The sequence below is a fragment of the Chiloscyllium plagiosum genome, unplaced genomic scaffold (assembly GCF_037043375.1).
Source record: "Chiloscyllium plagiosum isolate Xiang-an unplaced genomic scaffold, Cpla_swu_hap1 HiC_scaffold_50, whole genome shotgun sequence".
NCBI lineage: Eukaryota > Metazoa > Chordata > Chondrichthyes > Orectolobiformes > Hemiscylliidae > Chiloscyllium > Chiloscyllium plagiosum.
Window position 1 is genome coordinate 12,766,220 of NW_028270188.1, and position 16,653 is coordinate 12,782,872.

The window sequence follows — 16,653 nt, forward strand, 5'->3', positions numbered from 1 at the left end:
ATATATGTTCTTATCCTGGTTATATTTTCTCATTTATTTTGTTAATTTTGTTGATGACAAGCAGGTTAGAAACTGTCATAAAATTTTCTTGCGGTGCTATATTGCATTCTGTTGATTAGATTCTGAGTTTGTTTTATTTGATTCGGTTGAATTGAGTTGATTGAATTTTGGCTTTGTTTTAGTTGATTCGGTTGAACTGTGTTGATTGGATTCTGACTTTGTTGTTACTTGGTTTTGCTGAATTGTGTTGATTGGCTTTTGAAATTGTTTTATTTGATTCTGTCGAATTGAATTGGTTGGATTCTGATTATGTTCCATTCAAATCTGTTGTTTTGAGTTGATTGGATTCTGATTTTATTTTCCTTGATTCTGTTGAATTGAGTTGATTGGATCTTATTCAGTTTGTGAAACTGATCTGCGTTTTCATGCTTTCTGTAACTGGTGTTTTCTTTCTGGTGAGGAGATTGACTCTCTGGAATACTTTTCATTACCAATATTTGTGAAGTTCTTTTGTTTTTCATGAATCATTTCTGCATTTGTTAAACTTATATGACACATTTTTCTCTGCTTGATTGAAAACTTTACATCTATTTGTAACGGTCTGAAAAACAACTTAAAGCAGAAACCCGGAAGTGTGAGAAATGAAAAAAAACGAGTTTTTAATGCATTGAGTTTTTTTTTAAAAACTCAGTTCTAATTGTAAACTAACTGAATTTTGTTTTGAGTAGCCTCATTCAAAATAAAATTTGGGACTAAAATCTGAAACTGCAGAATTGATCAGATTATATAATTGAAATTAACTTAAAATTATAATGTGGTAATATTTGTCCATTCAGTAATTTTGTTTTGTAATGAAGTAATTAATCAATATATGCCTTCAACCGCTCTACTGTGCGCTGCACAAGATTGTCACGATCAAGAAGGGTGTACAGGTTGGAAATAAATTGAACTGTTGCCAGAAACGTTACAGCTTTAAGTGTTAAGTCCCCTCACAAACAAGATTGCTGTTATGACTTGTTATTTCTATTCAATTTAATCAGTGGTTTGCTTGATTCTGAGCAGCTTTGTTAGACTTCAATTTGTTTTTTTTTGTGAGGTTCTTGGTTCTGTTGAAAATGTTTGCAGAGCTAGTTCTGCTGCAAACACACCGTGTTGTGATCTGGTGATCGTTGATCTGTTGAGGAGGGACTGTGCTTGGGTAACATTAAATTTGGGAAACCGTTTTTGGTTTCTACATTGTTTTTGCAATGTAAACGTGGTTGGTGCCAGTGAACCTCTCCAGGTTCCTCATTCAATGCAATCAGCATGCGAGTTGAAATTTCATAAAGCGTATTATTAAGTGAAAGGCAAATCGCAAAGGTTTTAGAAATGAAGGGAAAACAGATATCTTCGGGCGCCATTTTAACTTCAAATAAATAATTAAGGATGAATCTAATCCATGCTTTACAATCCAAATTCAGAACTCAACTATCTAATTCAATCACAAGGTCTGTCTTTAAACAGTTTACAAGTCATAGAGACATATAAATAGAATTTCAAAAGTCTAATGTTCTAATAGTTCTTGCTCTTGAGCAAAAATGCCAAGACAGTGTTATAATTGATCAAGAAACACGTTTCAATTCCGCTGTACACTACATACATATTTTTTCTGGCTTGAAAAGATCATTGGCAAAGACCATTTGGAAGTTCTGCTCAATTCTATGAAGAACAGATCAGTTTCACTGCTTTGATCAGTTTCACACGTAACTTGAGTTAATGAATTGGTATGTCCCTGATTAAAATGGATTTACAGGATAAAAATAAAACATTAACTGAATTATTTAATCTGCACAGTGCTTTAGGTGTTCCCAATCTGTGCATTTTAAATAAATAATTACATTTTACAACAAAATATCAACTGAAGAGTCATTTTTCGGAAACAACTGCTATAGTGAATTATGTGACCAAGGCCAAATTTTGAATTAATTAAAATAATCCACTCATGAACTCGCAGGGCAGCATGGTGGCTCAGTGGTTGTCACTGCTGCCTCACAGTGCCAGGGTCCCAAATTCGATTCCACCATCGGGTGACTGCCTGTGTGGAGTTTGCACATTCTCCAGTGTCTGCGTGGGTTTCCTTCGGGCTCTCTGGTTTCCTACCACAGTCCAAAAGATATGCAGGTCAGGTGATTGGCTGTGCTAAATTGCACATAGTGTTCAGGGATGTGTAGGTTAGGGTTCATTAGTCAGGGGTAAACATAAATTAGGGGGAATGTGTCTGGGTGGGTTACTTACTGTTCAAAGGTTCAGTGTGGAATTGATGGGCCAAATGGCCTGTTTCTATACTTTGGGAACTCTACTCTTAAAACCATGGGAGTACTTGCTGCAAACACAGAGAATTCATTTTACATCGATGTGTTTAGACATATGCAGAGTTCGCAAATTTGCAGAAGACATGAACTGGAGGATAACAGAGCACATTGTTTATTCAGACACTTAAAAAAGAGTAATATTTATTTTAATTAATATACTTGACCGATTTATTGCAATGTAGCGATTGGAAGGAATCTGCTCACATTAGGTAAATGTGACAATCATTTAGATTAGATTTCCTGCAGTATGTATCGGGCCATTTGGCCCAACAAGTCCACACCGATCCTCTGAAGAGTAACCCACCCAGACACCTTCCCCTACCCTATATTTACCCCTGACTAATGCACATAACACTATGGACGACATTAGTTCATTAGTTCACCTGACATGCACATCTTTGGATTGTGGGAGGAAATCCACACAGACACAGGGGAGATTGTGTAAACTCCACATAGGCAGTCACCCGAGGCTGGAACCGAGCCTGGGTACCTGGATCTGTGAGGCAGCAGTGCCCACATTTACTTAAACATCCGTTAAAGCGGGTAACTCCAGACAGAAGCATGTTTTCAATTCATACCATTTTAAACATTTTCGTTCATTAAAAGCAGTTAACAAGAAAATGTCCTTGCCCTAATTCCTTCAACAGAAATGCTTTCCACACTGGAATGCAGCATTGACTTTATGCAGTGCATGCAAAATCTCCACAGTTCAAGGAACGTTTTAAGAATATGTAAAAATAATTTAGAGAATAATACATTTCCTCCGGATCTGTGCTTTATTTGGCGATATTTCCCACCTCAATAATTTTGTTAAATACAATGACTTATTAAGTTTATTAACTTGTCAATGGTCCTGACCATTTGTAAATTGTCCAGTTCGTATACCTGAATCTCAGACTGTTCAATTTCATCTCGCGCTTCAAAACCACTTTTATGTGCCAGAAATACAGTATTCGATTAGGTGCCTCAGAATTGAGGGCCCTGACTAAGTTGTTCCAATCAGAACGAACGTTTCAAGAACAAAAGGCAGATAGCAAGAGTTTTGAAATTGGTTGTTGGCAACAAAAGATATTTGGTTGAGTGAGGCAGAGGGAAATATGCTGCATATTTTCTTTGTGCCTCAGTTATGCAGGACATGTTTCGTGGCACAATGTAGAATCAGAATTTTGTTACATCTTATTATTTGAAAACCTATTATCAGCTTTTAATGTCACTGGCAACGGTCATATTACACTTCAAAACATTTTAATCTTTTTCAAACTAAGTAGACGGTCTGGTGCAGCAACATTCACAGGGGAAAGAGGAAGGGAGTTCTAGGTTGGAATCCAGTGACAGTGAATTGATGGCAATGCAATTCCTAGATTTATTCCTCTATAGTTCCCATTGAGTTTGAACAATTCGGAGCTGCTGTCAAAGTATTCTTGAATAAATGTTGAAATGTTACTTTCATTGTACAAACATTCTGGAACAATCCCTGGTTGTTGGAAGGTGTTAACAACTAACATGGTTTATGGACTGTCAAAACAGGTAGGCTGTGTTCTCCGTGTTAGTGTCGAGCCCACTGTGTTCAGGTCTGTTGTGATGTTGTAGTAGTGTCCCTGATTCTGTGCCAGGTGGCCTGTGTTCACTCACAACCTGTTAGAGAGATATGTAATACCATCTCTTATCAGGTTACTTCAGCGCAAGAAAACAGATTGAAATGTTTGGGTGTTTGTTGGAATTCCACTCACAGAGGCCAGTGAAATCTATTCAATCGCTGTCCTGGCTTGTGTCTCTAAGATATTAAACAGAATTTTTGTGGTTAGCAGCTTTTTCCAGATCAATATTTGTTCACAAGCTTTTGGGCATCGCTAGATGGGGTAAATGGAGTAAGTGCTCAAAGAAATCACAGCTTTTGACTTGCTGTTATGACAATATAATTTATAACTAATCCGGAATGAATCATTTTCGAAGCAAATTTGATGAGATTATGCTTAGGCTGTTTTACCTTATATGAAACCCGTGCTGTAGCTGAATTTGATTGTTCAGTACAGTGGGAATTCTGCTGAATCCAACACTTGCAGCAGATGGTGATAGCTTTCAGGTTGGTCTTCAATTGCTATCTCAGACCATCCAGTACCTCTGCTAAGAATCCTTTATCCAACAGGAGTCAAGCCAACGTAATCACTGTTTATCTCAACAGGTGTGAGCTCTTGTGTCAAAAACATGAAAACAATTTGGTGAAGAGGGGGTCTCTGGATGCGAAAGGTTAACCTTGCTTTCTCTCCACAGGAGCCGCGAGACCTGCTGAGTTTCCTCAGAAATTTCTGTCTTTATTTTGGTTTTCTAGCATTTAAAGTTTGTTGTTTCCTTGAAAAAAGTTGTGTTCGATGAAACACGTTCTTCAGAGAAAAGATGTATTTGAACAAATTGCGAATGTTCAGAGATATTAAATATCAGAGAATCATTGAATCTGAGCGCCCTGATCTCGAGCTGTAGTTTCACAAGAAACTATTATGAAGTAACAACACACTCCAGAGTGCAGTGGCTGCTGTAATTGGGTGGAAGTTATTTTGATCACTCAAATAGAGAATATCAATGATCCCGTTCCAAATAATCAACAGAAGGTTTTTTTTTTAAAGCATGTGTGAAACAATTAATTTGTTGAAATATTATAATAAAAAGTATTCACCGCCAGTGCTAGCTTAATGAATGACACAATGATAGGAAGGTAGGAGCAAGAGGAGGGCACTCAGCCCCTCGAGGCTGTTCCACCACTTACTTAGATCATGGAGTATCTGTGAGCTAAATCCACAGGTCTCCCTTTGGCTAAAACTCTTTAACACCTTTGATTAACAAGCAAAAACTATCCCAGATTTACTGATTCGACTGCCCATAACAAAGGGAGACACCATTTCTGAAAGACATTCCTGTGAGTACTGTGACACAGTGAGGCTGGAATTAATTGTTCATGAAAGTAAACTTTAAATCTCTGACAATTTCCAATTGAAACATCCCAATCATCATATTTCTTTAATGTAACACTATACTTCCCTGGAATAAAGAAATATAATGTGTGATTGCCTTGCTAAAAATGAGGGAAGCTTCATTCCCATTATATGATTAAGGAATAGCTCTGTTCATTCAGTGAAAACACAGTCAAATCACACAAAAGGAAACCATGTCATCTTGTGTAGACACACAAGTGCATCAACTAATTTTCAATTCTTCCAGTGGTTGTTTGAATCTCTAGACAGATGTGGAAGTGTCCGACTTTTTATATCGCCTTGAGAAACCAGTTGTCAACAGTCTATTTCAATTGCTGAAGTTTGTGTGGTATTAGCACATTCACAGCGCTGTTAGGAAGTGAGTCCCATGGCTATGATTGAGGAAGAGGAAACGGGCAGAGAAATAATTGAGAGTCAAGTTGAAGTCTAATTTGGAGGAGAGCTTTCAGGTGAAGCATTTACCTGCATGTGCGCCCTTATCTTCAAGGATCACAGTTTTGGAACATGCTGCCGAAGGGACATGTCAGCATATAAAATGGAAGCTGAAGAAGGCATCTCGGCCCCTCTAGAAGGCTATTCCATTCATGGGATCATCATTAATCTTGCTGCTCACTAGTCAACCCAACACACCGATAACATTGAACCTGATTGTTTACTGTTCAACAAAAGAATGGTAAACCTTTGGAATTCTCCACCACAGAAATTGATTGAAGACAAAACATTAAATGATTTCAATAAGGAGATAGATTCCTTCAATCCTTAAAAAATGCTACGGGTATGTGGGAGAAAGGCAAACAGGGTACAATATTGGTTGAAAGCCATGAAAACATTGAATGGGACATGGTTTGTAAGTTTGCACGTAAAGCCACCATTGGTGGTATAATTGGCAGTGAAAGTTATCTAAACGTACAATGAGATCTTGATTAGCTGGGCCAATGGGCTGAGGAGTGGCAGATGGAGTTTAATTTAAATGAATACGACATGTTGCTTTTTGAGAAGACAAATCAGGTCACAACTTACAGAGTTAATGGTAGGGCACTGGATAGTGATGTTAAACACACGGCCCTGAGGGTCCAGACTCATAGAGTCTCACCGAGTTAATGGTAGGCCACTGGGTAGTGATGGTGAACACTGAGGATCCTGAGGGTTCAGACTCTTACATTCTTGAAAGCGTTGTCTCAAGTACCTAGTGTGTTGAAGGTGTTTGGCACATGTACCTTCATTGGCCAGAGCACTGAGTGCAGAAGTTAGGGCTTCATGTTGTAACTGTCCAAAACATTGGAATGAACTGCCAGAGGAGGTGGTAGATGCAGAGATAGGTCCAACATTTAGAAGACATTTGAACAGCTACAGGAACTGGATACGTCTGAATGGATATGGGCCAAAGGCAGGCAAGTGAAATTACTTTAATTTGGGAACTCTTGTCAGCATGGATGAGCTGGACCAAAGGAACTGTTTCTGTCCTGTATGACTTTATGACTCACTAACCTTATGGTGGAGTAGTCTCAAAGTTGGAAGGTGGTGAGCAAGTGAGGGGCTAGATTGGGAATGTGGGAGGGTTTGGGCTGGTAGGCTGTGAGGTGTTGGCTGGCTGCTGGGTAGGCTTGCATGCACTCTGTCTGGCAAGGTGGCATCAAGGTAAATGGTAATGGTCACAGGATATTTTGGTCGAATTGCGCTTGGTAGGTGAGGGGTAGTTTGAGCTGAAATACAGGAGGTCTGTGTTTGCCAGGCTGGTTTATGGAGAGGTGAGCAGGATGCCAGGCTGGTTAGTGTAGAGGTGGGCAGAGTGCCAGGATGTTTCAGGGGTGGAAGGTCACTGTAATGAAGTGACATGTGGACGTGTTCTCAAAATGCAAAGCTCGGAGTCTGGCAAAATGGTAGGTTGTAAAGCACAGATGCGAAAGGAGCTAGGATTCAATGTGCATAGGTTGACATGGGTAAGATGAGAGGTTTGTGATCAAGGGCTGAGGTCATGTCTTTGGTAGTGGGCTTTTGTCAGAGGTTGTGAAAATGATGGTGCCAGGTCCAGTCAGGGCCAGATTCACCATGGGCCAGGTGCAGGGCGGCAGGAGTGTAAATGAGTGAAAGGAATTGAGATCATATGTCCACCTGGAATATAGAACATAGAACATTACGGTGCAGTACAGGCCTTTCAGCCCTCAATGTTGCGCCGACCTGTGGAACCAATTTGATGCCTTTTCATCCATATGTTTATCCAATGACGTTTTAAATGCCCTTAAAGTTGGCGAGTGTACTATTGTTGCAGGCAGTGCGTTCCATGGCCCTACTACTCTCTGAGTAAAGAAACAACCTCTGGCATCTGTTATCTATGTCCTCTCCTGATAGCCATCACTATTCAAGGAAAAAGACTTTGACTGTCCACACTCTTTTATGTCTCAATTAAGTCACCTCTCAACCTTCTTCTCTCAAATAAAAACAGCCTCAAGACCCTCATCCTTTCCTCATTAAACCTTCCCGCCATACCAAACAACATCCTGGTAAACCTCCTCTGAACTCTTCCAAAGCTTCCACATTCTTTCTATAATGTGGTGACCAGAACAGTACACAATACTCCCAAGTTCGGCCATACCAGAATTTTGTCCAGCTGCAGCCTAACGTCGTGGTTCTGAAACTTAGTCCCTCTATCGATGAAAGCCAACAGAAAGTATGCCTTCTTAACAACTCTATCAAACAGGCTGGCAACTTTTAGGGATCTATGTACATGGACACCGAGATCTCTCTGCTCAGCTACACTACCAATATGGATTGCCTTGGATGTGTTTCGTGTGATAGGGGTTGTGTGTTCCGGGCATGAATGGGTGTATAGCAGGGTAGGGTTTCTCAATGTGAGTGGAAATTTAGGTCAAGGCAGAGTAAGTGCAGTGGTTAGTCTGAAAGGTGAGGTTTGGTGGTGAACTGCGTGTCAGTTTGATAGTTATTAAAGTTAAAGATTACTTGTTCATTTCTCAAATCATATTTACATAAATACTCAGCTGTAACACTCCAAAGTCTCTGAACCTTAATGGTCCTCCATTTTTCAGAGGCCTCCAGAATTCAGATAATTGTAAATTAGATGTTTCAACTTCCAGACAATTGGCATGAGTTCAGCCGTGACAGCCATCCCCCTCGTCCCAGTGCTCAGCTCCTGCCTGTGCTGTTGATGCAGTGACCTTCCTCCCAGAGAGAACATTCTGCCTTGCATTGATAACTGAGGAAGGCTCGCTGGACCTGATTTCCAAGTATGGGGACGGCAAACATGAGGGGACACAACTTTAAAGTGAAGGGAGATAGGTATAAGACAGATGTCAGAGGTAGTTTCTTTACTCATTGAGCAGTAAGGGTATGGAATGCCTAGCCTGCAACTTCGCCAAGTTTTAGTACATTTAAGTTGTCATTGGACAAACATATGCACGAACATGGAATAGTGTAGGTGGGATGGGCTTCAGGTTAGTATGACAGGGCAGCGCAACATCGAGGGCCGAAGGGCCTGTACTGCGCTGTAATGTACTATGTTCTATGATTCACACTGATTTCTCTCCGGGGATACTGCCAGCTGTTGGGTATTTCCAGTAGCACGGTACCTAGTGAGGCGGCACCTGGGTCCGTGGTTAGCGCTGCTGCCTCACAGTGCTCGAGACTCGGTTCCATTCCAGCCTCGGGTGACTATGTGTGTGGAGTTGGCACTTTTTCCCCATGTCTGTGTGCGTTTCCCCCCACAGTCCAAAGATGTGCAAGCTGGGGGATTTGCAAATGTTGTGTTCAGTGATTGGGAGTTTACTTGCATTAGTCAGGGTTAACTGTATCATAATAGGGTAGGGGAATAGGTCTGGATGCGTTACTTTTCAGAGGGTGGGTGTGGACCTGTTGGGCCAAATGGCCTGTTTGTACACACTGTAGAATTTCGATGAATCTGCATTTCCTTGGTTTGTATTTTGTGAAACGTCTCTGCTCTTCACAGCGATCCAGTGAAAGTGTCAGTTGGTGAGATCTTCAAACAGTTACTGGGGTGGGATCAGGATGTTCTTCTTCCTAAATTATGTGGTAATGGTCAAGGTCGAGGGCATGTTTCTAAAGAGGGAACCAATGATCATAATCAGCAACTGGTAGGAAACAAAAATAAACTCCAGTTATGCTGTAGACTTCAGCGGGAGCATACTGGAAAACGTTTACAGCTGAGGATACATTTGAGCAACTGATAAGGTCAAATTAACAGAAACTAACATGCTCAATTGGTCATTCTATTGTAGAGACACCATCTCCCCTCACGCCTTATGGCCTGGTCTCCTCCTGTCAGGAGGAAAACACCGGTTCTGTGACCTTTGGTTGTTTGGCGACGTCACCAAGGTAACCAGGAAGAAAGGAGGGGAGCTAATCAAGACTGCATTGAAGACTTACCCATCAGTGAGAAGCAAGAAGGGAACCTACACCCTGAGCAGCCAGTTAACCCTGCCCAAGTCAGTGGTAGATTGCCCCAGCAAAATCTACTGTGAGGTTCAACACAGCGGGTCACACAAGAGCAAAGTAATGCCATGTCCAGGTAAGTGTTGTGGGAACTGAGATAAACAGATCATCTGTGATTAACATGAATAAGACATTATTTATAACAGTTTTCACAGAATCAACTTATACAGCACAGGAAAAAGGCCATTTGATCCAACCAATTCATGCCTATCAATAACAGCCACCTAACTATTCCAGTCTCATGTGCCAGCACATGATCCATTGCCTTGTGTGACTTGCCCTTGCAAGGATACTTCATACTTATTATGAGGGGCTCAGTCTCTACATGACTTGTAGGTGCTGAGCTCCAGGTTAACACCACCCTCTGTTCGATTTTGTTTTCCCCTGAGATCCACTTGGAACCTCCTTGCCTTACCTTCACAATGTGCCCCTGAGGCATTGATCTCTCCATCAAGGGGAAAGGTTTCATCCAGTCTACCCTGTCTATGCCTAAAATAATTCTAAACATCATGATAATCTTCTCCCTAATTCTCCTCTGCTCCAAGGAAAACTCATGTCTATCTAATCTAGTTTCATAACTAAAACCCTCCAACGCAGGCAAGATCCTGGCAAATCTCATCAATACTGCCTTCAGTGTAATCACATTCCTTTGATAACATGCACACAACGCTTCAGTATGGCCTAACCAGTGTTTTATTAATTTCCAGTATCATCTCATCACTCTTCATTGTCAATGTCTAGGCTAATAAAAGCAAATATCCTCCCACTTTCTTAGCCTCTTTATCCAGACGACACAGTACTATAGGGGATCGGTGGGTTCATGCACCAAAGATCCTCAGGCCTTTCCAGGCTTCCACCATTCCAAACTTCATACCTCACAGATTCTTCTGCCGAATTACATCACCTTACATTTATCCAGAATAATTTCCATTTGCAACTTTTCTCTTCAAATGCAACCAACCCTTTTATATCCTCCTGCAATCTAAAGCCATTATGCTCATGGCTTAACAACATGACAGTTTTCATTTTATCTGTGAATTCACTGGTTAATCCTCCTAAATTTGCGTCTCAATCATTGGTGTGTAAGAGAAATAGCAAGGAAATCAACACCAATCCCGACAGAACACCAGGAGACATAGATTTCCAGTCACGCAGACACCCGTTGACTGTTAACCCCTGCTCCCACCACTCAGCCAGTTCTAGATCCAATCTGTCAAATTAACTCGGATCCCATTGGCTCTGATTATTGCTATCATCTGGACATCGACTTTTCTCTCTGAAAACTACTATCAAATTGTTACACATGACTTCCTCTCAATAAAACCGTGCTGAAAATTGTTGGTTTATCTTCCAAATGAAGATTAATTTCACTTCTCAATAGTTTCCATACCACTGAGACTAGCTTGACAGATCGGTGGTTTCATTATTTATCGCTTCCTTCGTCCTGCATAACAGTGCAACGTTGGTTGATCTACACTCACTTGGCACAACTGCTGTGGCCAGACAGGAATTCTAAATTATTGTCAGCGACCCAACTATTTCATCCTTTGCATCGTTCAACCGCTTGGTATACTTTTCATCTGCCCTGGAAATATAACCACTTTTCATTCAGCAAGACAACACAGAACATCACATCACGTGCTCTAATTTCTGAAAACTACATCACAACACCCCTCCATGATTTCTGTCCCCACTGAAACACTGACACAACACATTCGTTTTGACCACAACCTAATCCTCCGGCTCCACTCCAATAATAACACTTAATGGACATTACTGTTTCCCGAATAATTCTTTTATTATGAATGAGCCTGTAACTTTAAAAAATATATTCCTTTATTTTGACTGCTGTTATTTTCTAATGGTCCCTTTTGCTCTTCTAATTCCTTTGTCTTTCAAACTCCCCCTTGCACATTCTATACTCCATATTAGTTTCTATTGTTTTGAGATTTCAGTATAGACCGGAAGCCTCCCTTGTTTCTCTTTATCTCCCCCTCCATGCCCTTTGGTGCCCAGAGCCCGCTGTATTCTTGGTCCCACACAGTGGCTTCCAGGGAAATGTCCTCCTTGTGATTTTCCTATCTCTTTCTTAAATGTGCCACACTGCACTGACTCAGGTTTACCAATAAGTGTCAGCTTCCAGTCCACTCTGGTCAAGTCATTACCTGATCTTACTAAAATTGTCCTTCCCCTTTTCAGAACTTTGAGCCAATTTCTATTCCTTTGCAGTACAATCTGAAATCCAACTGATTTACGATCACTGTCTGCAAAGTGCTCCACCATTGATATTTTACCCAATGGGTCGACTTCATTCCCTAAAGTTAAGTTCAGGTTCACCCCTCTCTTGCAAGGTCTGGATTAAAATTCTCTGCATTAAACACATACTTTGTTCAAATATTCTCCTGGGGGCATTTTCAGAATTGTGCTCCCTCTAGATTTTTGACAAAATGAATATCCAAGCCTATGCTGAGGAAGTTAAAAACCTCTTTTCTCATTTCCCTATTTAATTTACACGTCTCTGAAATTTGCCCATGTATTTGCACTTGGTCTTTTGGACCTATAGTAAGGTCTATCGTGCTCTCCCAGTAGTTATGTTTGCTGTATTTTGGTTTTGAAGTACTGTGCATTTGCCTTTGTTTGAGGAGGTATCCATGATTTCATTTCTCTTTACAGCCTAAAATACTCTTGTCAGAATTGCGACAGAAGCAACATTCTGTACCGCACACGACCGCCCCCATCCTTTTCCATCTTTCCCTGTCTCGCCTGAAGGCAATAAATCCTGGAATATTGTGTAGTCACTCCTGCCCGGCTCTCAATATGTCTCCGTGATAGCAACCGCATCATTTCCTCATTCTTGCCGGTAATTCGTCTGCCTTCTTCATCAGACTCTGTCATGAAAACGAATACCATCCAACGTTGCTATCTCCCTTCTGATGTTACCGGCCTATAGTTTCTATGCCTCCTTGACTCCCTTGCTGTGCCCTCTAAGTTTAGCCTTTCACATTATCCTGCTGATCTTTCTGTGTGGATCCCAGCTTCTCCAGCACTCTGCGCAATTATGATTCTTGTATCCATTAACTACAAGAAACCTTGATTTATGAGAACTGATTGTATTTGTTATGAAATTCGTCAGATAATGTATGCGATGTGTTTCCTAAAGGTACAGATCTCCCACCGACTCTTCTCCTAACTGTGAGCTCCATTGAAGAAATCGCAAGCAGCAAGTTTGCAACCGTCGTCTGTTCAATCATCGAGTTCCATCCGAAGTCAATCTCCGTGAGTTGGTGGAAAAATGGCCGACCCTTGGATTCTGGCTTCTTCACGTCTCCCGTGTGTGAGGCAAATGGGAACTTCTCGGTGACGAGTCGACTGATGGTCCCTTATGGTGAATGGTTCAACAGCGCAGTCTATACCTGCCAGATCACTCATGGAGAGAACATTCAAAGTAAAAACTTCACCGCACTCCAGGGTAACAGACACATACTGAGAGAGCTACAAATTATTCTGAACTCTGCTGTGAATCAAACACACTAATTTATCAGGCACAGTAAACAGCACAATACAGCTTATCATTTCCCAACATGCCACGTTTCTCATTTCAGTTTGAGTGTTACAGTAGCATTGCTCATAATTCAACCTTTTGGCAAGTCAGAAAAGCATGTTTCCTCACTGTTGAAGACAGATATATAGACAGTGAGCTTTGTTAAATAATTTGTTGCCTGACCATGCTGGGAGAGGCATTCAGAGTGCTGAATCATTGCCTGGTAGCCGCTTCAAGGATAACTTTGGGGTGGAGGGGGGATATTGGAGAGATATCTGATTGAAACATAGAAAATACTGAGAGACTGAGGTCGAGTGAACGTGGAATAGATGTTTTAACTGGTAGGCAAGACTAGGACCTCAGGGCACAGTCTCAGGGTCAAAGGGGCACCGTTTAGAACTGAGATGGGGAGGAATTTCTTCAGCCAGAGGGTGATGAGTCTGTGGAACTTGTTGCTGCAGAGGGCTTTGGAGGCAAGACCATTGTGTGTATTCAAGCCAGAGATAGATCGGCTCTTGTTTAGTACGGGGAGAAGACAGTAGAATGGCTTTAGCCCGAAACGTCGATTTTCCTGCTCGTCGGATGCTGCCTGACCTGCTGTGCTTTTCCAGCACCATTCTGATCTAAACTCTGGATTGGCCGAACAGCCTTATTCTGATCCTCTATCTTATGATGTTGTGGTCTCAAAATGACGTGGTTAAAATATGCAGTGACTCTTACTTGAAAATAAATCAAAATGCGTTCAATGCTTCATTCCCTGCTCAGGAATGACCTGTTGGCCTTGGACATTGTACGACATCGATTTTTATCTGGTACTGAGCTCTTTAACTTCATTTATGGGATCAGACCACAGACCAAGTGTGTATCACATTTTATGAACTGGGGTAAACGTGATCTCACTGAGCTTCTTTAAGATGCTCTCTGTAATTAGTGGATGTGGCAGGAGAATACATTCTGGTAAGAATGCTACAATAGGAATGAATGAACTAGGAACACGAGACAGGCTGATTTAGCTTGGTTTGGGGTGGCGATGTTTACACAGTGAGTAGTGGATGTCTATAAAATTAGTGCACATTTCCATCGCGTTTGTAGATTAAGTTAAGACGCTTTTGTTTGTGTTTTTCTCCCCTGCTCTACGAAGAAATTTTTAAAAATGCAGCTTGGTAAATAAAGTGAAAGTACAGACCAGTTATGAACTAACTGAATGGAGGGAAAGACTTAAGGAGATGGGTGTCCTTTCCGATATCCAATGCTGTGCTCAATGTCTTGTTTTCAGATCTACTCCAAACACAGCCCACGAGGAACAATGACATAAATTAGAGAATGACATCACACCAATAACGCAAAGTATCTTTGATCACGTTAAATATAATGAACAGAATTTCCATGCCTGTTCACCACTCCTGTAACACTTCAGAACTCTGCAAAGAGAATAATTATTATTTATTATAATTTGTCCAAAATTTGGGATGTGATTTGGCAGTCTGTGTGACCAGCACAGGGTTATGAACATGGAAATTAACTCATTATATTCAGATTACTCTTGTCACAAGTATCAATAGATGGTCTTAAGTGAGAGACAAACTCTGAAAGAAAGGTAATTCCATGAGTTACATGATGGTATCTTCGATTATTTTACTTCTTTCGCAGGTTTCACTTGTTACAAATCCAGTGTTCTTTCGGAATAATTACACAGGGTATGTCATAGGTAATCACAAATGCTTTCACAGATCAAAATACATCAACAATAGTAAGCATCATTTCAGCAATGGTTGGAGTTGCCAATTTGAAGGTGGTGTCTTCACACTGTGAAGAAGTAATCTGAAGATTGGCTGTTTGTATCAGAAAGAGGCATTTTTCATTGACTTTGATTTTTGTTTCATAGAAGATACCGAGTGCCATACCAACACCGTTAAAATCCTCCCACCGCCAGTAGAGCAAGTCTTACTGGAGGCGACGGTGACGTTAACCTGCGTTGTGCCCAATCTTCCTTCTGGAGTCAACGTGACCTGGAAACAAGAAAAGAAGCCTCTGAAATCAGAGATTGCTGAGCAGCCTGGACAGAATCCCGACAGCGTGATCAGCAAATTAGACATTTCGACTGAAGCCTGGCTGAGTGGCGTTACTTTTGAATGTGTAGTGTATCATCAGAATCTACAGACTCCGCTGAGAGACTCCTTCCACAAGGAGAAAGGTGAGAGGTGAGATTAAAACACAAAGCATCCCATATGTAATCCTGATCCAGTTACATCAATGGCAGGCTTTGATTGGTAATGAACAAACACCGTTGGGAGCATTATTGATGCATCTGAAGGCAGGAGAGCTAAGTAGCTGATTAAGAAAAAGATGGACCAAAGGATATTGTATTCTGATTGAGTCAGATAAGGTGGGAAGAAGCCTGGGTTGTGACGTCACCATCAGCAATGACAATTGGACAGAATGCCCTTGTTGTGGGCTGGAAACATGGAGGCAACTTTCACATTAAAATTTATTTATTTTTAATGAACAGAATGTGTACCATACTGCTCCTTTAGAAAACAAAAGTGAATAAATCCCAAATTGAACATTGCTATTTTAATATTTAGTGAAATTGTGATATTGATTCAGGATGTTTTTGGTTGATTTATATTTGTCTCAAATATTCTGCAGTGATTAATCCGCTGGAGCCATCAGTGTCGGTCCTCCTTCCACCAACAGAAGAAATCTCCGCTCAGAGGTGTCTCTCCCTCACTTGTTTAGTGAGAGGTTTCTTCCCCCGAGAGATCTTCGTCAAGTGGACAAACAATGACAAGCCGGTGAATCCCAGTAACTACAAGAACACCGAGGTGATGGCGGAGAATGACAAGATCTCCTTCTTCATGTACAGCCTGTTATCCATTCCAGCGGAGGAGTGGGCCAGCGGTGCTTCTTACTCCTGTGTGGTGGGACATGAAGCGATTCCATTGAAGATCATCAACAGAACAGTCGATAAATCCAGCGGTAAACCGAGTTTCGTAAACATTTCACTTGCACTGATGGACATTGTTAATTCATGTTAATAAAAATCTCAAAGTTGCATTTAATAATTCAACAGAAGCAATGAAGCGTTTCTTTCCCCTCCAGTTGTGAGTTAAATACTGAATTAGTTGTTTCCCACTCTGACTTACATTCCATCTGTGTAGTTAAAGTGGATTATTAACAGATCTAGGACGAGTGTCTTGTGCAGTTAATGTTCTCTGTTCAGATACACCCTGGGTCAGAGACAGACTAAAGCTCTCTCATTGCAGGATTCCGCCAAGTACCTTATCCATCCTAAATCCCTCTTAACAAA

At 41.0% G+C, this 16,653-nt stretch overlaps 1 gene segment (V, D, J or C); it reads left to right on the forward strand.

Annotated features, from left to right (window-relative positions):
• Positions 1 to 9,562: 9,562 nt before the first annotated feature.
• On the forward strand, positions 9,563 to 16,427 carry LOC148135244 (Ig heavy chain C region-like). The segment is given in 4 exon segments: positions 9,563 to 9,878; positions 12,963 to 13,271; positions 15,229 to 15,537; positions 15,993 to 16,427. Coding segments are annotated over 4 exon segments (1,323 nt in total).
• The last annotated feature ends 226 nt before the right edge of the window (positions 16,428 to 16,653 follow it).